We start from the raw sequence: 25,840 nt of genomic DNA, 5'->3' as shown, positions 1-25,840 counted from the left end.
GTGTGCCACAACTACTGAGCCTGCGCTCTAGAGCCCGTGAGCCACAGCTACTGAGCCTGCATGCCGCAACTACTGAAGCCCATGCGCCTGGGGCCTGTGCTCCGCAAAAGAGAAGCCATCGCAATGAGAAGCCTGTGCACCGCAACGAAGAGTAGCCCCCCGCTCACCACAACTAGAGAAAGCCCACGTGCAGCAACGAAGACCCAACTCAGCCAAAAATAAATAAATTTATTTTTTTAAAAAAAAGAGAGGAAGGAGATTATAGTGTGTCATTTTATTTAAGGACATTCTTTAACAGTAGTCTTCCTGTTTTGCTGAGAAAGGACTCAGGTGTTCATCTTTTTTCCTTTGTCATTGAGCAGGAAAAAGTTACCAGGAGAAGCAAGTTCTTAAATTATTATTTCATGCAATTTTAGGAACTTCCTCCTGCTATATAAGTGAAGTAACTTTGAGTCCCCCGCCAAAAGGAAAACCTTATTTTTCACAATGGGCCATCTGTTTAACATTGAGCTGACGTTTCATTTTGTGAATTGATTTCCAAAGGGGCAAGATTTCCTTCTCCCTGGAAGAGTGTTCTGTTCTGTGCTTTATAACACACTGAATGATTTCAGTAAGTAGCAATGCTTTTCCTGCCTGAACCCTCCCTCATTCAGGTTCATAGATTTTTATTTGATTGCTTCTATTCTGCCCCCATACAAGAAACCTAAGTAATTGTCACAAAATATATTGGATTTCTTTCTTAACATGTGATTTGTAAACTTTTTTCCTTCTTTTGTGGGGGCTTCTGAGGTGCAGAGGGTTGAGTTAATCTTAATTTACTATAACTCATTCATCTAAAAAATAATTAGAAACCTCATTATGTGTCAGATACTCTGCATGGCACTAGAGGTCCAGAATGACCTCTTTTTCTGTTGCATTTTGTTCTCTATTTTGTTGATATCTACCGTTAATTTCTTATTTCTTATTTCTTTGTGCTTACACTCCTTCTTGAGTTTTAACATGTTGATAAATACCCAAGGCTAGACATTTGTAATGAAAACTATAACTACTCTTCAGGTGTATCAAAGTATCATTTTTATGGTGGTTATGTCTGACTTATTAAGAGTCATGGGAATTCCCTGGTGACCCAGTGATTAGGACTCCATGCTTCCACTGCAGGGGGCATGGGTACAATCCCTGGACGGGGAACTAAGACCTCGTGTGCCGCATGGTGCAGCCAAAATAAATAAATAAGAGTCATATTCATGCTTTTCTTCTGTGTCTTAAGCTTATCAATATTAATATTCCAAACAATTCAAGTGACCAGTGCCCCGGCACATTTTTACTTCTTAAACACTCCCTAACTCTTATTCCAATCCCCTCCACATTGGTATTCTCCCAAGTTTTGATTCTGGGTTATTAGGGATATACTTTGCTGCTTTTTTTTTTTTTCCTCCATTGCTTACTTACCAAAAAAGACATTATATTAACTATTCTTTATTTGTCATATCTCAGATATCTCAGACTTCTCTTGCATTTCTTTTCCTCCTTGCTGGAGTTTTTCAAAGAGGGTCTTGACTTAGTAAACCTTCTGAGTTTTTGTGTGCCTGCAGATATCCTTATTTTATCCTCATATTAAATTGGTATTTTATCTGTGTGAAATTCTAGCTTGAAAGCTTTTTCCTTACTTTAAACCTATCGCTTCAGTGTCTTCTGGTTTCTAGTGTTGCTATTCAAAAGTTAGATGTTCATCTGATTCTTGTTCCTTTGTAAGTAATCTGTTCTTCCCTTTTGGAAACTTTCAGATTTTTGTTTCTGGCAGTTTTGATATTTACTGTAATTTGTCTAGCTGTGAAAGTTTTCTTAAATACCTATTTGGCATTCTGAGCTATTTCAATCTGAATTTTCTCTCTTTAATTCTGAAAAATTATTAGATTGTCTTTATTTTCTCCTCTCTTTTTTTGGAGGGGACTCCTATAGTATTGATATTGGTATTTCTACTGAAATCCTCCTTAAATTTTCTTTTATATTTTCCATCTCTTCATCCCCCTGAAAGATTCCATACCTGGGAATTCTTCAACCTGATTTTCCAGCTCACTAATGTGTTCTTCAACTGTTATCAATACTTGTACCCAACCCATCAGTTTAATTCTTTATTTCAGATACTGATTTTTTTATACCAGGGATTCCAGTTGAATTTTTCTTTCTGACACTTTTTTCTGCTTCATCTTTAAGTTTTCTTTCTTTCTCACTCCTTCCTTCTCTCTCTCTCTCTCTTTTTAAATAGGTTTATTATAACTTATTTTAAATCCTTGTTTTGTCTGGTCCAAAAATTCAGCTACAAATTATTCAATTTGTTGTATGACTTTTGTGTACTCTCATAACTCTGTTGTTTTCCACCTGTGATTACTCACTGCCTTGTCTCTTCAAGGTTTTGTTGTCAAGAAATAACTAGTAAATAATATGTTTATATTCAGGTGAGTTATATGAAAAAAATTGGATTTAAATTATCTAAATTTAACAAGATATTTCAGTGATTTATCAAGAATAAGATATTCTCTGTCAGTAATTTGCTCAGCTCTGATCATAGTAAAACTTAGGTTTATTTGTTTTATTTATATTTTCTATTGTGAAAAATTTCACATTTATAGAAAAGGAGAGAATAACTTTTTTAAGCAAGTCTATGTTGCTGCCCTATATCAGACCTATCATTAGGAAAGCGATAATTTCCAAGTTTATGTTATTAAGTGGATACCAGTTGTCTGGGTTTGAGGCAGTGGAGGTAGGAATAATTTCTTCTGCCACCATTAAGAAGGTCAGGTTGTCTTTCATTTGACTTGACCTTGGCATTGCAGCTTTTTCTCGTCTAATTTTTTCCTTTGGTGTTCATCTTCAGAATCGTCTCTGCAGCATTATATATGTTCCGTCAGCCAGTTTATTTCAAAATTACTTTATTATAGTATATAAAAGTCTTCATGTTCAAGTGGTAAATTATAGGAACATAGTAGGGCTATATACAGTTTACTTAATCAAGCTTTTAATATGCTCTTGAGGGTCAGCAGTTGATGGGCATGTAAGGTAATTGGGGGTAAGAAATGACCATAGGCAGATTATTAAACGGATAGCACTGATATATTGTACCTTCTACCTCATCTTCTTTTTCCAGGTTATCTCCTTCTTTGTTTTTAGGGTTTTTTGTTTGTTTTTGTTTTGGGGATCATCTCCTTCTTTGGAACTGACCCTTTGAACTCCCTTCTCTGCCATCTTCACCAGATCCTTTATCCTCCTGACCCGGATAATAGATTTGTAGCCAAATTCTGTAGTAGACTTTGCTAATTTATCACACATTCTTTGCCTGCTAAGCCCTGGGCATGCTCTCAGAATCCTCCTCAGTACAACATGTCATGGAGCCAATTAGAGTTAGCACTAAGGATGACACCTAGTTGTCATTTCTGTTCTATATGACTCTTGTTCCAACCAGAGTAAGACATTAACTTATTCAGGCTATATTCATTTTGAAGGCTGAAAGGGAATAAAAATAGAATAACAAGTAAAGGTGCTTCCCATTAGCCAAGAGACATTTTTCTGCCTTTCCCTTACTCATCTTTGAAGCCTTTCATGTCACTCCTACTCTTCTTCTCTCTCTGTGCTGTTTCTGCTTCTTCTTTCTACCTAATTAGTTCACACTGGGAAATTAACACATTTGTATTAAGCAGTGTAAACTAGATTTTGAATCAGTAATTAATGAAAAAGGCATTCCTGTCTTTCCATATGTACTTAACACTTCAATCACTCTTCTGAGGTGATAGTTTCTCATTTTTTGGTATGGTGAAGTACTTTTTTTTTCCCTATCCTTTTATTTAGATTTTTTGGAGAAAATTAGGTGCCACCAAACCTCTGGAAGGTGTTTGTTTTGAATGCCTTCTTCCTGGAACTAAGCAATGGTCTACTGCTAAAAAGAGAGAGGAATTTAAGAAAGGATAATTAGGAAATGCTGGTAGGGCAAACAAGTAGCACTTTATTTTGTTTCTGAGTTAATATGAGCTGTGGATACTTTTAAAATATTGATGAAAAAGGCATAGGAGAAAGTGGACCATTTCTGAGTGTGTCAGCTCTACGGCCATTACTATGTTAAATGCCTTGACGATATCATTATATTTGTTCTTCACAACCACTCTGTCCATTGTAGGCATTGGCCTCATTTACTTATGAAGACAGTGAGGGTCAAAGAGGTAAATAATTTGCCCAAGGGCACATGGCTAGTAAGTGCTACCACAACTCTCTCTGACTTCAAACCTTATGCTCATTTCCATCTAAATTTAGGAAATTTAGGAAATTTTCCTTGAGCAGATCTTTTTTCCATAATAATGCCTTCTTAATTTGGGCAATAATTGCATACATACATATATTCATATATACATTTTAATGTTTTACAGGTTATTTAGGCCATTGGCACTATGGCTAACATAATAAGCTTCTGAGACAAATATGACTAAAATAATAAGCTTCTGAGACAAATAGTGTTCTGAGCCCTTGAAGCAGTGTAGCCCAGTGATGTAGGACAATGACGGAGCCTGGTGTCAAATCCTGGCTCCCTCACTGCCTCACCTTGTGCAGGTTTCTTTTCTCAGACTACCATATAGGGTTGCTTAGAGGATTAAACATGCTAATATGCATAGAACCCTTAGCACAATGCCTGACAAATAGTAAGTGCTTCATCAGTGCTATTATTGTATATTTACTATATTATGTTAAATCCCTAGCTTCTCACGAGATTCTGAGAATTTTCACTGAGTTACACAGAAATTACAAGCTAACTAAGGATATTTCATACCTACTATGTTGTTATTTGTGGAGAAATAACAATTTTATACCTCTCTGGTAAGACTATCATTTTTCATATTTTGGTTAAGTATTATAAAATATAAACTACTATTTGCAACATGTCATATAGTATTTGAGTCTGTTTCCTGGTCAGGAATATTTGCCTCACCTCACGATTTAAAGTGTTTCTAGAAAGATGCCAAAAATCTATTTGGGAAAGCATACTTCATATAATAGTAGTAGACACTGTCCACTAGTAGAATTTACTGGTGTCTTTGTTTTAACTTTTATTGTATGCAAATGCAGAATGGACATTCAGTGATTAAAACATTGACTATTCTTTTCTTTTTCAGAAGATGAATAATCTTTCATTTAGTGAGCTATGTTGCCTCTTCTGCTGTCCACCTTGTCCAGGGAAAATTGCTTCAAAATTAGCGTTTTTGCCACCTGATCCAACTTACACGCTGATGTGTGATGAAAGTGGAAGCCGCTGGACGTTACACCTCTCAGAACGAGCAGACTGGCAATATTCTTCTAGAGAAAAAGATGCTATTGAGTGTTTCATGACTAGAACCAGTAAAGGCAACAGAATTGCCTGCATGTTTGTGCGTTGCTCACCCAATGCCAAATACACTTTACTCTTTTCACACGGAAATGCTGTTGATCTTGGTCAGATGAGCAGCTTTTACATAGGACTGGGATCACGGATTAATTGTAATATATTCTCATATGATTATTCTGGATATGGTGCAAGTTCTGGGAAACCAACAGAGAAGAACCTCTATGCAGACATAGAAGCTGCTTGGCTTGCTCTTAGGACAAGGTAAATGGTGATTGGGAATTGTTTTCCACATTTGTGATGGCTGATAAAATTGTCTTGTATAAGAATAGAATAAAATCTGTTCTTGTAACACATCTTGAAGTACTAAATAAAGATTATATTTACCAGTATAAACCTATGAAGAGTTACACTTTTAGATTGTAATTTTAAATTTTGTATAATAGCATAAAAGAGTTTGACAGCTTGTGTGTGTGTGTGTGTGTGTGTGTGTGTGATTTTCCTAAAAATGTAAGCCAGTGAAAAATGTTTGGTTTTAGAAACTTATTGGATTGTGGTATAAAAATGTTTATTCAAAGTTGCAACATTTCAAGGGAATGAAGAAAACAGTGATTTAGCTAATCATTCACTTGATCTGTCATTAACAGAGTAAGAGGCTAGATTGTTAAAATCCTAAGGCAGGGTTTGCATCATTTTATATAATTAATAATTAAAAATTAATAAATAGAAATAACAATCTTTTCTAGTCACGAAGATACTTATATATTTTTCTTGAAAAGTATTGCAATTTTGTATACTTCAGTGTATTTTCTCATCAGACAGTTAATGTACACTAAACAGAAAGATACCTTAGTACAAATTATTCCTCATTGTACATTAATAAGCTGCCTGACTTCCAGAGGTGTTTTTTTTTTGGTTTGGTTTTTTTTTTTTTTTGGCTGCGTTGGGTCTTCGTTGCTGCGCGCGGGCTTTTCTCTAGTTGCGATGAGCAGGCTTCTCACCGCGGTGGCTTCTGTTGTGGCGGAGCACAGGCTCTAGGCACGCGGGCTTCAGTAGTTGTGACTCTCCGGCTCTAGAGCGCAGGCTCGGTAGTTGTGGCGCATGGGCTTAGTTGCTCCGCAGCATGTGGGATCTTCCCAGACCAGGGCTCGAACCCGTGTCCCCTGCATTGGCAGGCGGATTCTTAACCACTGCACCACCAGGGAAATCCGTCCAGAGTATTTTAGACTGAAGCTAGAGTACATAAAGAAAATTACCATTCCTAATTTAATGTTTAAATATTAATGGTTTCAGTTAGTTGGGAAGAACTTTCTCAATTTCATTAGTAGATATAACCTTTTTTAGAAAATATCTTTAGAAACATTTACCCCTCCAAGATGTATAGTAAAACTATGGTCTCATAGCAGAGTTCTGTATAAAAGGGATTCTTAAATCAATTGAAATGGTATGAAAACATATTTCTGACAAGTAAGAAAAAAATAGATGGTAAGTAGTAATTATGGAGTTTAGGGGTGGGAGGGAGGCAGGCACAGAGTGGTAAAAATTTATAAACTTAAAAACTACCTTAAATGACCACAGTCAAAATATGCTTTGGTTATACTCATGTCAGTCCCCTCAGGCCTGCAAACAAAACTGAGTTCCCCCTTTCAGATTCAGCCAGTTGAATATAGTATATATAATACCTGTCAGGAAAATATGATAATTTTTTAATAACAGATTTATTGCAATATAATTCACATACTATAATTCAACTTCAGTGAATTAGTATAGTTTTTAAAGGTGCTAAAAGCAGATAACCTTCATTATTAGTGCTTCCAAGTATCACAAAAGTATAAATTTATTCGAGCAAAACATGTTAGTATCCAGTTAAGTGTTCTTTCTATGTTTATGTAAAAGAATCCCCTCTTGTAAGTGGTCAGCTTTATTATTATTTTTTAAATCTTATCGGATATCAATTTACAGGAAACTTTCTAAAGTGATTTCTAGTCTTGATTAATTAATCTTTTTATACACTTGACCAGTATGAATGAAGAATAGGAGTAGAACAGATAAATTGCTACCTAGTCCCACATACTAGTTTAGCATAGAATTTCAGACTTAAAATTTCTCTCATGTTGAACTCTAAATATGGTTGGAAGAGTTAGTAAGGTTAGGAAGTCTTGGGAAATTTATTTAATTTTTCTGAGCCTCTGTTTCTTAGTCTGTTTAATGAAGAGGTTGAGTTAAATGATCTCCAAGATTCTTTGCAGTTCTTGAATTCTATCACCTAATAAAATGTGTGTAATTAGAATTCATGCCTTTCATTTACTTAATTAAAGTAAAAAAGGGCTTAAGTAACCAGGAAGGGAAAAAATAATGAACTTAAATAATTATTATTTGAATAACCTCCCTTTAAGGATAATTGATTTTCTATAGTAACCATGTTTCTGAACTTCTGATGGATCAACAGAAAATAAAGTATGAATATTCACTATACAGCCTTTCCTCCACAGTATTTGAGCTCATTATCTGTGTGCTGTAATAGAAAAGGCACTGGACCTGGAGTCAGGATACCTGGGTTCTAATTATAGCTCTGTCATTAACTTACTCTGACTTTGAACATCTGCTCAGTAAGCAGCCAAACTAGATTAGATGGTCTCTGAAGTCCTTTCTAACGTGTACTATTCTGAAATTCTGTTACTGCTTTTGAGTCCTCTGATGGTAAATTGGCAGCTGCTTCTGCTACTCTGGAGTCTTGCCATTGCTAGCTTTAGCCTAAAACCCATCATTGCCACCAACAGTTCTGCTGTTCAGCTACACAGCATCCATGCAGCCCCAAGCATTATGCTGATGCGATGCTGCAAATGTTCATTTTCCTAATTTCTTCATTCCTATGAAGCTAGGTCTGTTGCAAAGAAAAAAGCTTTACTTTTTTTTTTTTTAAGATTCTGTGTAGAGAATTTATTTATTTATTTATTTATTTATTTGGCTGCGTTGGGTCTTCATTGCTGCGCGCGGGCTTTCTCTAGTTGCGGCGAGCGGGGGCTACTCTTAGTTGTGGTGCGCGGGCTTCTCATTGTGGTGGCTTCTCGTTGCGGAGCATGGGTTCTAGGCGCACGGGCTTCAGTAGTTGTGGCACTCGGGCTCAGTAGTTGTGGCTCACGGGGTCTAGAGTGCAGGCTCAGTAGTTGTGGCACATGGGCTCAGCTGCTCCGCGGCATGTGGGATCTTCCCAGACCAGGGATCAAACCTGTGTCCCCTGCGTTGGCAGGCGTATTCTTAAACAGTGCATCACCAAGGAAGTCCAAAAAAAGCTTTTCTGAGTTTAGTTACATTTAGAGTCAGTCTGGAGTAGATGGAGCCCAATCTTTGGGACATGGTCCAAATTCTTCTGTAGGACTGATTTGAAGAAACTATGGAGAGGTATGTCACCACCTGGATAGTCCAAATACTCCTGTGCCCCTGGGAAGAGCCATAGGGAGCACATAGGGTTTGTCTTGCTCTTTCCTGGTGAATGTTCAGATACTTGGAAAGCTTTATCACATTTTCAGAAGACTGAAAGCTGTTGTGCAAATGGCCCTTAGCATCCAGAAATGACTGCTGTCAGACTGCTGAAGTGGAAAGGCATATTTGATGTCACTCTAGCCCTTAATCCCACATTCATTAGCTCCTATAGTACCTCACTTACACTTGCAGTTTGTAGTTAGGACAGTTATACTGTAGACAAGTAACAATGCCTGGAACATAGTATATACCCAATATAATTGAGTTAGTGAGTTCATATATTTAAATCTGAATCATTTTTAAAGGAAGTATTCATAAATCACTGACCCATGTGGCTTTTGGAATTCTCATTCATCTATTGATCTTTCTAATCATTAGTCCATTTCTATGGATAAATAAATGTAAATCTCAAGAAAAATAAGTAATTTGCTCTTGGCTAAAATAATACATATATTTTATTCATCATTCCATACTGTAACCGTATGTTGCATTTTCATCACTATGACCAACTTCAGAAAATAAAATGAACCACTTTTAATGCCTAGAGAAATAAAGAACCTTTTTTACATTGAATGGAAAATAAACACTAAATCTCCATTAAACATCAGTCCATTAAAATATTAGTGACATATGTTCCAAATATAGTCAATAATATGCTACATTGAATTCCATAAATGATTTAATAAATTCATTCCTTAAGATTAAAATTTTAAGAGACCTCAGCCATTATTTTTCCAAAAGGTAGACTTGAAACAGATGACATAACTGAATATAGATTTTATTGTGGTATTAAATGTTAGTGATGACTAAGAAACTTAAATTTTAAATATAAATTTATTGACATTGTCTCATTCTGTCCTTTTTTAAGATTAAGTCCTTATTAGTGATTGAACACTTCATACCAGTCTGACTCTCCAACTCTTTTTTTTTAAACTTGTGAACTTTGTAGATATGGCATTCGCCCTGAAAATGTGATTATATATGGCCAAAGTATAGGGACAGTACCATCTGTGGATCTCGCTGCTCGGTATGAGAGTGCTGCTGTTATTCTTCATTCTCCTTTGACCTCAGGAATGCGAGTCGCTTTTCCTGATACCAAGAAGACCTACTGTTTTGATGCATTCCCAAAGTAAGTATTAATATTCAATTAGTTTAATTCGAAGAAACTTTTGAGGGAATTTTTTTCCATCACTTAAGGTATTCATGATACAGTTCACTCAGCCATGAGCTCCTATTTTACATATATTATAGAAATTGTGGAAAAATTAATTTGTGAAGAAGGTGGTGGCAGGACATCTGTCAGAAGGCTGAAGTGTTTGAGCAATAGTAACCCAAGTGAAAAGTGCTAAGAGCCTTATACCCCAGATGGTGGCACTAGTATTGGAGATAAGAGAGTGAATTTGAGAAAAAATTGATAGAACTAAATGTCAGACTGTATATAGGATGCTAAACAAAAGAATTTGAATATAATTCCCAGGTTTCTGACTTGAGCTGCTAATGGACGATAGTACCATCCGGTGAGGTGCATAATACTGGAGGAGAGGAACAAGTAGAGGGAAAATGAGACACATGTGCATAAATATGAATGAACGGGGCTTCCCTGGTGGCCCAGTGGTTAAGAATCCGCCTGCCAATGCAGGGGACACGGGTTCGAGCCCTGGTCTGGGAAGGTCCCACATGCCGCACAGCAACTAAGCCTGTGTGCCACAACTACTGACCCTGTGCTCTAGAGCCTGTGAGCCACAACTGCTGAGCCCGCGTGCCACAGCTACTGAAGCCCATGTACCTAGAGCCTGTGCTTCACAAGAGAAGCCACCGCAATGAGAAGCCCGTGCACGGCAACCAGAGAAAAGCCCGCGCTCAGCAACGAAGACCCAACGCAGCCAAAAATAAATAAAAAATTTTTTTAAATCTTCTGTAAAAAATGAATGAACGATGTCTAATTAGTGATATCTGATTTACAAAAGAAGTGAATTGCGAAAATGTTGAGTCTTAAATGAGCCAGAATAATTATTGCCCCCACAGAGTCTGCAAACATAAGTGTTAGACAAATTTAAAAGAAGGGCTACTTTTCCTCATGCGTCTCAACACAGGATGGTAGTTCCCACTAGTTCTTCTTCATTGTTAACAAAAAAATTGATGGCCTATTTTTCTCAAAGAAAGGAAGAAGGCAAGAAGTGACAGGCTGGCAAATTTCAGTCTTATTTCCTTTCCCAAATTGGCAGCAATACAAAGATTCTTTGTGAGTGATAGATAGGCCACAGGCCAAGTACCACTTGATTCTTTATAAGAACAGCAAGGGTCATTTCAAAACAAATTTTTTCTTCATTAGCCAGTAAGGGGTTACTTTGGTAGGGAAGCGTATGGGAGCATATGATATTATCACCAGAGCAGACTGTGGGAGGTTTTTGGTTTTTACATTTATTGGGGGTTTGTTTTTGTTTTAGAAAATGGTAGATTGGAAGGTATGTGCATTATACTTTGTAGCTGAATGGTAGGAATGATAGGGAGACATTTGGGGTAAACTATTGCCAAGTTACATCTCTGTTTAGCTCCCTCTTTCATTTCAGCTGCACCAACAGAGAGTGCAGCACTAACAGTAAACTGTTCGAAAAAGATCAAATGTTTCCTTTTTTATTTAATTCCTCTACTATTGAAGAGTTGACAGCAAATAATATACCCAAGCATTTTTTCCTTACCAAATGCTGCCTTGAATTATTTCATTGATGATTTTCTTCTTTTTCAAGATTCTGTCCTCATTTTATAGTTATAATGCCTTGTGCCTCTCTCTCTCTCTCAGAAAATTTTTAAAGAATTGTTCTTTGTAAGGGTTCTTCTTTGTATTGTTTGTCTCTTCCAAGTTACCCTTTTTTACTGTTTATTTTGATCCTTGTCTTATATGTAAAGTGCTCTCCTCTGATGTCCGATAATTCTTACTTGTGTGCTCACATGGAAGAGTAAGGAACTAAAGAGCTGACCTGAAGTGTGGGGAATTAAGACTTGTTGACTGTGAGTTTCACTATCCAGTGATCTGGCCAAGCCAGTTAGGTGGGGATCCCACCCCCAATGTCAGTATTTATCTTTCCTCTTAAGGCAGATATATAGTCTCCAAAGAAGACTCTTCCTACAACTATCTCTTAAAAGGTGGAGACTTGGCTGCCAGCATTCTGAGAGCCCAGTAGGGAAAATGGGTTCATAGCAGCCAACATGTATATGTTTACTTGCTATTTGGTACCTCTGCCTTAAACTGTGTCCGGCAATCCCCTAGTTCACAAACCCTCCAGTTTTAGGTAGAGGGCAGTTACCCAGCTGCAAAAGGAAGGGGAAAGAAAAGAACTGGGGTGGCGGGGGGGCGGGGGTGCAGGACACTATTTCTTAAACAGACTTTGAACAAATTCTGTAGATTTGAATCACCCGCCTTTATCTGCATGTCAGTTCCTAGCCTTCTGGGGTATTCCATGATATAAATTGGATTGTTTCTTCACTTTACCCTTCTATTCTCTTAAAAATTGTGTTTTCTCCTATACTTTTAATCTGTTATCTCACATATTCATCTGCTTTCCAGCTCCAAAATGTTATGTTTTATTATATTCTTCCTATTTTTGTAGTAAATACCCAAAACAAAAAAAACATTTTGCTGTCATTTTAGTAGGATATTGGGAGGGAGAAAAAAATGTGAACGCAGAGAGGTATGAAGATAGCACATAGCTGAAATGGTCCTTGGTTTCTTCCTCTCCTTGCAACCTAAGTTTCTGTGCTAAAATATCAACATTGTACAAAGGCGAAGTAGGATGACTATAATTATTGAGGGATTCCCTCAAAACAGAAGTGCATGAAGTTAACATCCTCAGATAATCTTAAGGTAGGGAGTAATGTAAAGATGACTTTTGAATCTTATTTGAAATCCAAGAGGTATCCAGCCCTTCTGAATTGATTGAAAGATGGTTCTGATGTTTAAATTATCTAATATAACACAAGAAAATTTGTTTTGTTTCCTTTTCAAACTTAATTTGTTGACTTCTTTCCTCCTTCTCTTTCCCTACAGCATTGACAAAATCTCTAAGATTACCTCTCCAGTATTAATAATTCATGGGACTGAAGATGAAGTCATTGACTTTTCACATGGCCTCGCATTGTTTGAGCGTTGCCAAAGACCTGTGGAGCCTCTGTGGGTTGAAGGGGCAGGTCACAATGATGTGGAACTTTATGGACAGTATCTTGAAAGATTGAAACAGTTTGTGTCACAGGAACTGGTAAATTTGTAAAATATTCTGAAAATTTGCATACTGGGTTTTCATTCTTGCTGAACTGCACTCTTTGGTAAATAACATAAAACCTGAAGGTTTTGTTTGCAAATCATGTCAGTTGCCTTCATAAATGTACAGGTAATGATTTGTTAACAGACTTAATGAAGGTTTTAATTACCAAACTAGAAACTGGAAATAACAGTATCATGCAGTCAGGCTGTGTAATTTATATTTTTTCTGTGAATTTTTTTTTTTAAACATCAAGATGAGTACTGTATGAATTTTAATTCTATAAGATCAAATGCTATGAAAGTATTGCCAAATGCTTTTGCATATCAGAAACAAATTTATAAATATTTTTAAAACATCTCAATGTACTAAATCTTATCCTGGTATACAAATGTAATATTCTTTCAATAAAAAGCGTATATCTAAAACAATTCAAGTACTCAGAATAAACTGTATGAAAACATGCAATTTCACTAAAGATGACCTAAACCCTGTTGTACAGGGATAGAGATTTAAAGGTTATTTTATTGTAAAATACATTGAATTTTCTGTATTCCCTGGTTATCATACATGTTCTCCTTTAAAAAAATGATGTAAGTCTTAATTTTTATGCCATTTGTTAATTTACCCACTAGTTACCTTGTAAATGAGAAGTCACAATAGCACTGAATTTTAACTAGTTTTGATTAATAAGTTTGGTACTGTGAGGCAACTACTTAAATTTTTCATTTTAGTAATTTAAAAGGCATTTAGAGCTTCAAGAATAATTTTGTACGCAATGTTTTAAATTTTGACTAATCTCGTAGAAATGCGATACTGTCACTACTAGAAAACCTGAAAGTCCATTAGATGTTCTTTAAGACCACAAACAGACTGGCTATTTGATCCCTCTTCCCTTTGACTATTTTTAAGAATAGGACCTGTTGTTTTGGATTACTATCTGAGAATTTCATGGATTTACTCCTGGACGCAGGAGATAAGAAAACGTTTAATTCATAACTTTTATATTAACGAATGTAGTGAAAAAAATAAAGCTCACACAAAAACTAAGTTGCCTTTCCTTGAATGAATCCTGCTTGAATAAAACAATGAAAGAAAAAGAAAAATAAAATTAATGGTATGTAGTCTAATTTGTAAATGAATGAATATTGAAATAATACACACTGTGGATATATTTTAAGGCCTTATGTAGTTTTAATTGTTCTGCTTGTTCTGTGGTTATGTCTAAGACTATAGTGTATGATTCTCTTCAAAGTATATCAAGTATTGTGAATGCTTTGGTTCAGATGTGTCAAATTAACAGTAAAACAAAAATATGCCACTCAGCTGTGCTTGTTTTCCTTCCATGCTCCTCACTCCCTACTTACTACAAGGACTAAAAAAAAAAATTACCATTCATCTTTATAGTACATGGATCTATAGTTTTCTAAATTGTATTATTCCTTCTTTCTTTTAGAGAGGTTTTTCCTTCTCAAGATTGTCTTAAAGCCTGTACGTTTCCTTCTTTGTACAACATATACCCCAGAGTTTAACTGTTTTCTTTGATCACCTGGGAAAATCAAAATATTGATCACACTAATTCAGTATTCACTCATTCATTCAACAGATACTTATTGAATGTTTAAATCATTCAAAACCCTATGCCGGATAAAGATAGACATCAACCTTGTCCTCACAGCCTTCACAGTATAACTGAGGAGACAGACACCTTATTGCACAAGTATTATTACTGTTTGTATAAGGCTGAAGGAGCTTTGTAGGGTATTATAATAGGTGAAAGGTACTCTTGAGGGAACATGGGAAGAAGGGCAAGGAGGAGTCCCACAAAGTGGTATTTGAACTGAGCTTTGAAGGATGACTAAGAAAAGATTGGGCCTGGGTGGCCCAAGGGGAACAGTATGTGGAAGCCTAGAGGAAGGATGGTGCGTTTGAAATTAACACCGGTCAGAGGTCAAGGGGAAATGATGGCAGAGGGTTGAGGCTGGCGGCTGGCAAGCTAGTTAGGGGCACAATCACACATGGTATCTTATCATTATTCTAGAAATAGTAGAAAAGCATTGAAAAAAATAGGAAACTACACTTGTCAAGAGCTTATAGATGAAAAATATCTGGGGACTTCCCTGGTGGTGCAGTGGTTAAGAATCCACCTGCAATGCAGGGGACACGGGTTCGATCCCTGGTCCGGGAAGATCCCACATGCCGTGGAGCAACTAAGCCCGTGAGCCACAACTACTGAGCCTGTGCACCACAACTACTGAAGCCCGTGCACCCTAGAGCCCGTTCTCTGCAACAAGAGAAGCCACCGCAATGAGAAGCCCGCCCACCACAAGGAAGAGTAGCCCCAGCTTGCTGCAACTAGAGAAAACCTGCACGCAGCAATGAAGACCCAACACGGCCAAAAATAAATTAATTAAAAAAAAAAAAAAACTGGAGCAAAAACATAATTTAAGAAAAAAAAGATTTTAACTTGCTGGAAATAACATTTGAGCCAATTGTTTACAACCTGAAAAGATGATGGTGATGAAAAATTGATCATGGGGAAATAAATCTCATATACAAAGTGCTGGTCAAACCACATCTGCAATACTAATTTCAGGATGCAGTGAAAGGATATTAAATTAGAGCAAATCCTGGGGTGTTTTTACCAAGTTGGGAAGAATCCCATAAACTGAAACCCAAAGAATAACTGAAGGATTATATGACTGAGGAATGATAGCTGTCTTCACATATTTGACAGGTATGTACAATTTATCCTTTTTGACTCGGTGGAACTAGGTGAAAGTTGCAAAATGGCAGATTAGAGCTCAGTGTAAGAGAGAATTTATGGCTCTTTGTCCATCAAGGAAAGGGATCACCTCTGAAGGATAAGTGAGTATGTTAACCACTGGAGCAGAAGCTGAATGACATCTGACAGTGCTACAGAAGAAATTTCAGATTTAAATGAGAAATTGAACTACATGAACCGTCTTTAAAGTGCCTTTAAGATTTTATATTCCATTTAGAGTTCTACCTAATCAAAGGATTGCCTGCTCTGTGGCATCTAGGAGAAGGACAGTATGATGTAGAATTGGCAATCAGATCTGGGCACTCTTCTCAACTGACAGTAATTAGATCTGTGACCTTGGCAAGTCACTTCTTTGGGCCACAACTTCCTACTAGAAAAGATGGAACTGATTAATCCCTTACATTTTTAATGTAATGTGAAAATTTCTCAGCCCCACTCACATGTAATGACTCATATCAATTTTTAACCTTCCTTGACTAGAGTAGCCCCAATAACATATTTCAATATGTGGCTTTTGTGCATACCATCATTGTGCAATTTGAATAGTAATGTTAATCCTGGGATAAGGGTCAGCAGTGTACATAACTCCTATAATATCTTACAAGTACAAAAAGCAGAATAAGAACTTAAATAAATTGATTTATCATCTTCACACTTTGCCCAGACTTCTAACTTACTAAAAATCACCAGTTCTATATTCCAGCTAAGAATATGTTCCACAGTAGTTTTTTTCTTGGTGATTTCTATAAATATATAAGTTTTGCTCACTTTAAGAAGGCTTGATAAATGTAAATGAATTTTTAATTGTAAACTGAGATCAATTGTCATGTAAATAGGATGTTCTTGGTGCAAGCAGACATTCTATATGGCAAAAACTTAACTTCAAGAACAGGTATTATGGGAAGCCAGATAAACTCTTAAATCTTAAAAACTTTAGACATAATAAAGCCTAATCCCTTCATTTTACAAGTGAGGAAGCCCAAACAAGAGAAGTTACTTTGCCAAGGTCTACAATCTAATTGTCAAGAGTTGTACTATGTCTCATTATCTTCTCGTAACCAAATTTATCTGGACTAATATGCCAATGATCCTTTTGAGCTATAATACAGCATAAACTTATTTGCTCTCCAACATTAATCATAAGTATTTTTTAAATGGTTCCTAGATTTCTCCATATCAGCTAGTTATTCATTGAATAGTAAATTGGTAGGTTGTATCTTTAACATTTCTCAAATTAATTATTTCTATATTTAAAGTATTTAACACTAATCCATTTTACAAGGGTCAGTAACAGCTATTTGGTGTGTTAAAACCTAGTGAAGATGGTAACTATAGTCACATGAATAAACAATGTTTACTTCAGCAGCACATTTACTAAAAATTATAGCATGCCAGGAATAAGCAGTTACGTTGAAAAAAGCATCAAAGCGGTTGTTACTAATTGGTGATGGATGGGCTTTAAGTGTGTTGTTTTGGTTTAAAACAGGCAGTATGTTCAAATACCATGACAGCATGTTGCATTCTGACAATAATGTATATCCCAAATGTCCAATAACTAAAAAAGGAATTATGCATATGATAGCTGGAATTGAGTTATAATTTGCAGAATGGAGAGATCTCTACTGCATCTATAAATGGTTATGCCTCTGACTGAATTGGTTGAGTAATGCTAAGGAAGGAAGCAAATACCTCTATCCTGGAAATGACCCACTTGACAGAGTTTGGGCAGGGTGGGATGGGAGGAGAACAGGAAGTAAAGCATAGAATCTTTATAAATATCAGTAAGCTAAAGTCTGTTAAACTGGTTATCACATTAGAAGCCGGATGGACCTGAAATTATTTTTCTCCCTCTTTATTTCCTCCTGTAGGCCACGTACTAAACTTGCATAATACAACTATAACACTCCTAGAAAAAATTTTTAATAGTATGCTTTAACAAATAACATATTTATATTAGAAAAATTGGGAGAAAAGCTGTTTTAAAATAATTTGTGATATTTTGTACGTGCTGATAAAAATGCAAATTTCAACTATTGCACTACTTAATTCAGAGTTGAACTTTCTTTTTCCAAAATTACTGCTTAATGCAGTATATTAGTTGAGGTAATAAAGGTAGCAGGTAGGTTTATGAATATAGGGGCATCTGAATCAAAAATTTTAAATGTAGTGCTTTTTTTCAGATTACCTGCAGAGTATGGTGGATTCATAGACTATAAATCAAAACTTTTAACTTCTAATTAGCATTTTACATTATAAATATTAGATGGAAAAAAAATCTTATTCAGATGAAACTTGTATTTATATTTAAACACTTAATTTCAAATTGTGTAAGTTCAGTTTTAAAGCTTTGGTAAAGTAAGAGGCTATATTACTTCACCAAAGTTTGACATTTTGCTATTTTTTCCTAGCTGGTTTTAATCTGAAAATCTTGAGCCTTCTAAGTTCACCAATAGAAAATAGAACGGGCAGATGGGAGCAAGACATGAGAAAATAGCTTATATATCCCTGAATATATGTGATGCTACCAAAAATGATAATTAAACTTGCTGAAGTATCCAGTGTAATATCAACTGAAAAAATATATATATAAATGGTTATACCTCCATAAAATAAAATGTAAATTCCTCTGGAATAAAACCAGAAGAGAATAAATACAATGAAAAATTATTGTGTTGAGGGAATAGGATTGTGGGTGAGTTTTTTCCTTTTCTTAGAAAGGTAACTTTTTATCTTGCTATGTTAACTTTTATGATTAAAAAAAAAGACAAAAACTGGTTTTTATTTTCACTGAGAGAAACTGGCTCGATTTAAGAAATCATAGGATCCCAGCATAGACCAACAAGAAGTAACTCTCAAATATGTTTTTAGCCTGGCTGTCAGAGCAGCAAATAAAAGTAGAAGAGGATTCCTTATATTTGGGTGATGGGTGATGTTGAGGGTTTTTTTTTTTTTATTTTGCGGGGGCAGGGCGGGGGGGTGGTCAGGGAGTGCAATAAATTGTATAATATCTGAAACTTACTCTGAGTACCAAGTCTAACTAAAGTATTTTCTAAGTAATGTCTACGCATTACTTCTGTTAATGTAGAGCCACTTATATGCAGATTTTTTTCAATAAATATATTGGAAAATTTTTTGGAGATTTGTGACAATTTGAAAAAACTCACAGCCACATAGCTTAGAAATAATGAAAAAATTAAGAAAGATGTATGTCATAAATGCATAAAATATATGTAGATACTAGTCTTTATAAATTTATTTTATTTATTTATTTCTGAGTTGGGTCTTCGTTGCTGCGCGCGGGCTTTCTCTAGTTGCGGCGAGCAGCGGCTACTCTTCGTTGCGGTGTGCAGGCTTCTCATTGCGGTGGCTTCTCTTGTTGCGGAACAAGGGCTCTAGGCGCGCGGGCTTCAGTAGTCGCAGCGCGTGGGCTCAGTAGTTGTGGCTCATGGGCTCTAGAGCGCAGGCTCAGTAGTTGTGGCACAGGGCTTAGTTCCTCCGTGGCATGTGGGATCTTCCCAGAACAGGGATTGAACCCAGGTCCCCTGCATTGGGGGATTCTTAACCACTGCGCCACCAGGGAAGTCCCAGATACTAGTCTTTTATCTTTTACTATCATAAAATACAAATCTATTATAAAAAGTTAAAATTTATCAAAACTTACACACACAAACACAGATCATACATGGTGCCATTCTTGTTGAGTGAAATGTAAATATAAGTAAAGATACAGTAATCTCATAAAATTAACTGTAGTACACACTGTACTACCGTATTAACTTTGTAGCCACCCACCGTTGCTATGGTAGTGAGCTCAAGTGTTTTGAGTATCTGCTTAAGATGCCATGTGAGCAGTTCATCTCTCCTCCAGTAAATTGCATAGAGCAGTAAAAAGTGATCTCTTGTGGTTCTCACATAGTTTTCATCATGTTTGGTGCAATACTGTAAACCTTGAATAACACTATGGGACATATATGAAGTGCCACTAGTGAAGCTGGAAGTGCTCCCAAGAAGCAGAGAAAAGTCATGACATTACAAGAAAAAGCTGAGTTGCTTGGTATGTACCATTGACCGTAGATTGAGGTCTGCAGCCACAGTTGACTGCCATTTCAAGATAAATGAATCCAGCTTAAGGACCATTGTAAAAGCAGAAAAGGAAATTAGTGAAACATGCTGCTGCTATACCAGCAGGCATGAAAACCTCCCACTTTTTGCAAAATACCTTTTTATCTCGTGTTGAAAAGTGCAGCTTTTATGTGGATGCAGGATTATTATAAGAAAGGCATACCTATAGACTCTAATATGATTTGAGGAAAAAGTAGTTATTATATGACAACTCAAAGCAAAAGGAAGATGAAGAATCTAAAGCTGAAGAATTTAATGCCAGCAAAGGATAGTTTGATAATTTTTAGAAAGAAGTTTGGCTTTAAAAATGTCAAGATAGGGCTTCCCTGGTGGCGCAGTGGTTGAGAATCTGCCTGCTGATGCAGGGGACACGGGTTCGAGCCCTGGTCCGGGAAGATCCCACATGCCGCGGAGCAACTAGGCCCGTGAGCCACAACTACTGAGCCTGCGCGTCTGGAGCCCGTGCTCCGCAACAAGAGAGGCCGCGATAGTGAGAGGCCCGCGCACCGCGATGAAGAGTGGCCCCCGCTCGCCACAACTGGAGAAAGCCCTCGCACAGAAACGAAGACCCAACACGCCCAAAAATCAATCAATCAATTAATAAATAAATTTAAAAAAAAAAATGTCAAGATAACAGGAGAAGCAGCTCCTCCCAACCAAGAGGCAGCAAATAAGTTCCCAGATGCCATTAAGAAAATCATTGAGGAGAAAGAATATCAATATCATTGAAGAGAAAGAAAAAATGCCACAAAGGACATTTATTGGTAAGGAAGAAAAATGAGCACCAGATTTAAGACAAGAAGGGATAGGTTTCTGTTTTGTGCAAATGCAGTTGGGTTTATGTTCCAGACTGCCCTTGTCTATAAAGCTGCTAACCCCCAAGCCCTGAAGGGAAAATATAGATACCAGCTGCCAGTCCTTTGATTGCACTACAAGAAAGCCTGAACAATGAGAACTGTTTTTCTGGACTGGTTTTATTGATGCTTTGTCCCTGAATTCAGGAAGTACCTTGCCAGTAAGGAACTGACTTTTAAAATTCTTTTGATATTGGACGATGCCCTTGGCCATCCAGAACCCAATGAGTTCAACGCTTGAAGGTGTCAAAGTGGTCTACTTGCCCCCAAACACAACGTCTTATTCAGCCTTTAGATCAGAGAGTCGTAAGGACTTTTAATGCTCATTACACATGGTACTCTATGGAAAAGGACTGTCATCACATGGAAGAGAACCCTGATAGAGAGAGCATCATGAAAGTCTGGAAAGATTACACCATTAAAGATGCCATCATTATAGAAAAAGCTGTGAAAGTCATCAAGCCCAAAACAATAAGTTCCTGCTGGAGAAAACTGTGTTCGGATGTTGTGCATGACTTCACAGAATTTACAACAGAACCAGTCAAGGAAGTCATGAAAGAGACTGAATATGGCAAAAAAGTGGGGGTGAAGAATTTCAAGATATGGATATTAGAAAAATTCAAGAGCTAATAGACACCACACCCGGGGAATTAACAGAAGACAATTTGATGGGGCTGAGTGCTTCCGAACCAGTACCAGACAATGAGGAAGAAGATGTAGAAGAAGCAGTGCCAGAAAATAAACTGACACTAGACAGCTGGCAGAAGGTTTCTGATTATTCATGACTGCTTTTGACCTCTTTATGACATGGACCTTCTATGTTATGGGCACTGAAACTAAAGCAAATGGTGGAGGAAGGATTGGTACCATATGGAAACATTTTTAAAGAAATGAAAAAGCAAAAATCAGAAAGAAATTACAATGTATTTGCATAAAGTTACACCAAGTGCGCCTCCCTTTCCTGTCTCCCCTCACACCTCCTCCACCTCTTTTGCCTCTGCCACCCCTGAAAAAACAAGACCAACCTCTCCTCTTCCTCCCTCCTCAGCCTACCCAAAATGAAGATGATGCAGATGAAGACCTTTATGGTGATTCACTTCCTCTTAGTGAATAGTAAATAATCATTATGCCATATAGTTAATAAACTTATCTGTTGTGTATGTGTATGAGTGTCTTCATGTGAAAGTCTAATAATTGTATGACAAGAACTGTATGAGACATTTTTGTGTCATCATTATCATTGCCTAAGTATCCATCATATAGAACATCGTGTGCAAGACTTGTATTGAAGTGGATAGCCTATCCTTACATAGGCATAAGGTGAGTAATATTTAATATAAAATTAATAATGTGTTTGTTTTCTTACTGTTTTATGACTTTGCTTTCAAAGAATTACACTACTGTACAGTATGCTTCTGTCTCTCATATTTGGAGAAAATACATATCAGCTTATCATCACAGGTAAGTGGGTTTTTTTTAATGTAACTGTTTCCAATACTGTATTATGAATAGGACCATAATACTGTATACCATAACAATTTTTATAACAGTTCATTCATTTGTGTATAGGCTAGTCTACCTTGAAGCAATTGTAGCGATTACACTGGGCTACCATAAAGCAAACATATTGCTGCTTCTTTGTTATCAATGCGTGAATCGTTATACCTGTAAATAAATACGAATTTCTTTTTCACTTTTGATATTTAGTGTTAGTAATACATATAACATCTACAGTGTTTTGTGTCATATAAGACAATACTGATATAGGTATTGACAGAGAGATGATTCATCTTGTAAACTGACAATATAAACCTGTGGTATCAATAAAGACATTACAGTATTGTACATTTTCTTGTATGTATCTTCTTTCATTGTACATACATTGTATGTATTTTCTCTTCCTTATGATTTTCTTAATAAGCCGGAAGTGAGCTGTTTCCTTGTAAGTGATGCAATGTTTTTCTCTAGGTTTTTTCAAGATTTTCTCCTTGTCTTTGCCTTTTAGCGTTTTGTATTATGATGTGTCTATTTGTGATCTCTTTGCATTTATACTTGGAGCTTGTAGAGTTTCCTGGATGTGTAGGTTATTGTTCTTCAATAAATTTGGGAAGTTTTTGCCATTTTTCAAAAAATTTCTTTTCTTTCTTTCCTCTCCTGGTACTCTCAGTTCAAGGGCTGCAAAGATTACAGAATTAGTCATCTGCTCTTATGTTAACAAGCCCCAGGCTGCTTTACTTTTTAGATTTTTATGTTTGCTTTCCAATTTCCTCTGTTGTCCTTTCACAGTCTTAACTGTCACTACATGCTACTGTGAGCTTGTTTTTTCTGCTCTAACTTGCTGTTTCTGTGTTTCTATTCAGATGATCTAGGATATCAGAAAACTGAACTTACTAAATTATGTCTAAATTAAGAGCAACATGGCCCCGCTTAAAGCCCTGAAAGACTCTGCTATGAGCTACAGCCAGACAGCCAAGACCAAAGCTACCCCCACCCTGAGGTAAGAATTAGTTTCTGGCTGCCCAGAGGATCAGATTCTATCCAGAAGATCTAGATTTCTAGGGCTGGCTGCTAGGAGCTTGTTCTCTGGTGAATGTTACTGCTGTTATCTTCTATGTTTCTTTTTTTTTAAACTCATGAATTTTCAAGAAACAGAGCAACATACCATTTCCAACTTTTGCCAATGTTGAAACAGTAGCTTCTAAATGACTTATTACCAATCTGAGAAACTGAAGAGAACCTATGAAGTGGTAGCATGCATCAACCAGCCCTGAGTTTAGCACTAATTAATAGCCATCATTGACTGGAATGATGGATTTGAAAGTGCTCTTTAGAATCATGAAGACAAAAGGTTGAGCTATGGCAAACATCAACGAATATGGAATAGAACTGTCGTGGTCCTAACGCGAGTTGGAAAAGAATTTCCAGACACAAGGCAGAATGTAAAGAAGATAGAATTTATTAGAGGGAAAGGTCGCTGCCAGAACTGCGGGCTGACTTCCTAGTAGTCTGGGAAAGTGAGCCCAAACATGTGCTATAGATCAGTTTTTATAGCCAGAAAACAAAGGAATGGTTAATCAGAGCAAGGCAGGGTAAGTATAAGTAGAATCCAAACACCTTGCCAATTAAGAAATATTTTGCAATTCATGAGCTACTTAAAGAACAACGTTGAAAAAAAGAAAGAAAAAGACTCGGTTAATAGTTGATTTGAGCTTTTCCGGGCGGCGGGGACGCAGGAGGGCCTGGCGGGTCCGCGCGGCCTCGGGGCTGTTGCCCGGGTCCCCGCCCGCCCCAGCGCCCGCCGCCGGCCGAGCCCCGCGCCCCGCGCCTCCGTCCTGGGTCGCGGTTGCTGGAGGTGCGCCCGGGTCCGCGGGACAGGCGGGGGCAGAGGCCGCTTGTGTTGGGGGTGGTGGTGCGGCGAGGATCCGGCACCTCCGCGGAGCATCGCGGGTCGGGGACTGGGGCGCTGCGGCCTGCTCTGCTCTCCGCACTTTCCCGGCTCTGAAGCCTCGAGAACACCGCTAGGCAGCGGTAGTTTAATGGGGAGTTTGCCTGCTGGGAACTGGGGGCCTGCTGGGGTCTCAGTTCTTGGCTGGCCCCGAACACGAGGTTGCCAGGCGTGTGACGGCAGCAGGTAGGAGTGAGCCGCTGGTGCAGTGATGAGCAGGGAAGGAAGGACACTGGCTGTTGGCCTGTGAACCTCGGCAAGAATGACCAGCCGACACAGTCCAGACCAAGGTCTGTGGGCCCAGCTCGGTCCTGTGCGGCTGGTCAGTAGAATAGACCTGCAGGTGTGGCTCTTGTCACTCTAAGACTGGCTTCAGGACAGATGAGCCCAGGGCACCGTCCTCAGTCCTCCAGGAGAGTGCGCCGGAGTGGAGCCAGGGGCATGTGCCCGACTCAGCACAGCGGCCACGCACGTCCAGTCTGCTGGCAAGGGCAGTGGGGAGCCGGGGGAAGTCGTGGCCTGGGGAATCTCCTCTGCTGAAAAAGAAGCTGCGGGCTTATGAAATAACTTTGGTGTGGAACGTTGGTGTGTTGAAAAGCAGTTCTGTGTGCTTCTCCCCCTTGGTGTGGATGAGCAGTGCTGAGGCAGCAGGCAGAAGTGTGAGCAGAGATGGTCTGGAATCCCCAAACTCCAGGGAAACTAGAGGTGACAGCCAGCCTAGTGACGAGGACAGGAAGGAGTTAGGGGGCCGGTGGCAGTGGCAGCAGCCCAGCAGGTGGCAGCCCAGCAGGTGCCCCTCGTCTCAGGGCCCTAATCCTGGCTCCAGCCAGGTGGTCAGGGGAGCTGCAAAGTCTTCTGGGCGAGCAGAGCTCACAGTCCTGAGCCGTTCTTGTCTGTGTTTGGGTCATCTCCCCCCCATCCAAGGGGAGAAATCTAGATGAGGTTTAAGAATTAGTACTTTAAGAATGTGGATCCCATAGTTGAAACCTCGGAACACGTGTCTTCAGCACAAGGTGTTAAAGTGAACGGAAGGATTCAACGCCTTTTCAAGGAGGGTGTCTCCATGTGGGCGGAACTAGAGAATAAATGGGTCTTGAATTAAAAAAAAAAAAGTTAATTTGAATATGAGTAAATAGTGTAGAACTGGTTTCGAGATGCTGGAAACAGGCTAAAATGGGGGGGAGTGTGATTAGGAATTCATCTTGCTTCTTTAGCACTCATTAAGCCCTTATTTTGGTCACATTTTGTCTCTGTATTTTTGTGCTTCAGAGCCTAAGAAAAATAAGCAAAAATAATGATTAAAAGAATGTAAAAGGACTCGTAAGGAAAGCTAACAGTAGCTGTTGTGGCTGCACCATTGTTTCAGATCCTTTCCAATGTTTCCCAGAAGTCATCTACTCGAAGCCCCTCTCCAAGAACGCTTAGATTAAGACAGAAGATCTATTGGACACTGTACTATCCCTTTTGGTCCTACCAGTTCTAGGTAGTTCTCTAAACGGGGTGTTATGCAGAGCATTGTTTTAAAAAAAAGAA

The 25,840-nt window shown here is 37.9% G+C and overlaps 1 protein-coding gene across 3 annotated transcripts in view; it reads left to right on the top strand.

Annotated features, from left to right (window-relative positions):
* The window catches only part of ABHD17B (abhydrolase domain containing 17B, depalmitoylase), a 35,814-nt gene extending 21,392 nt beyond the window's left edge, over positions 1-14,422 (top strand). The window contains exons 2-5 of one of the 3 annotated variants that reach the window (XM_036856265.1): positions 4,743-4,860; positions 5,157-5,626; positions 9,795-9,974; positions 12,891-14,201. In XM_036856265.1, the coding sequence (XP_036712160.1) occupies positions 5,160-5,626; positions 9,795-9,974; positions 12,891-13,110 (867 nt within the window). In that variant the 5' untranslated portion in view covers positions 4,743-4,860; positions 5,157-5,159 and the 3' untranslated portion in view covers positions 13,111-14,201. Of the gene's footprint in view, positions 1-4,742; positions 4,861-5,156; positions 5,627-9,794; positions 9,975-12,890 lie in introns of all 3 variants that reach the window. The other 2 variants (XM_036856262.1, XM_036856263.1) reach the window with 2 other exon arrangements.
* Positions 14,423-25,840: the final 11,418 nt, after the last annotated feature.

Source organism: Balaenoptera musculus, chromosome 6 (genome assembly GCF_009873245.2).
Source record: "Balaenoptera musculus isolate JJ_BM4_2016_0621 chromosome 6, mBalMus1.pri.v3, whole genome shotgun sequence".
Classification (NCBI taxonomy): Eukaryota; Metazoa; Chordata; class Mammalia; order Artiodactyla; family Balaenopteridae; genus Balaenoptera; species Balaenoptera musculus.
This window is presented reverse-complemented; position numbering and strand designations above follow the sequence as displayed.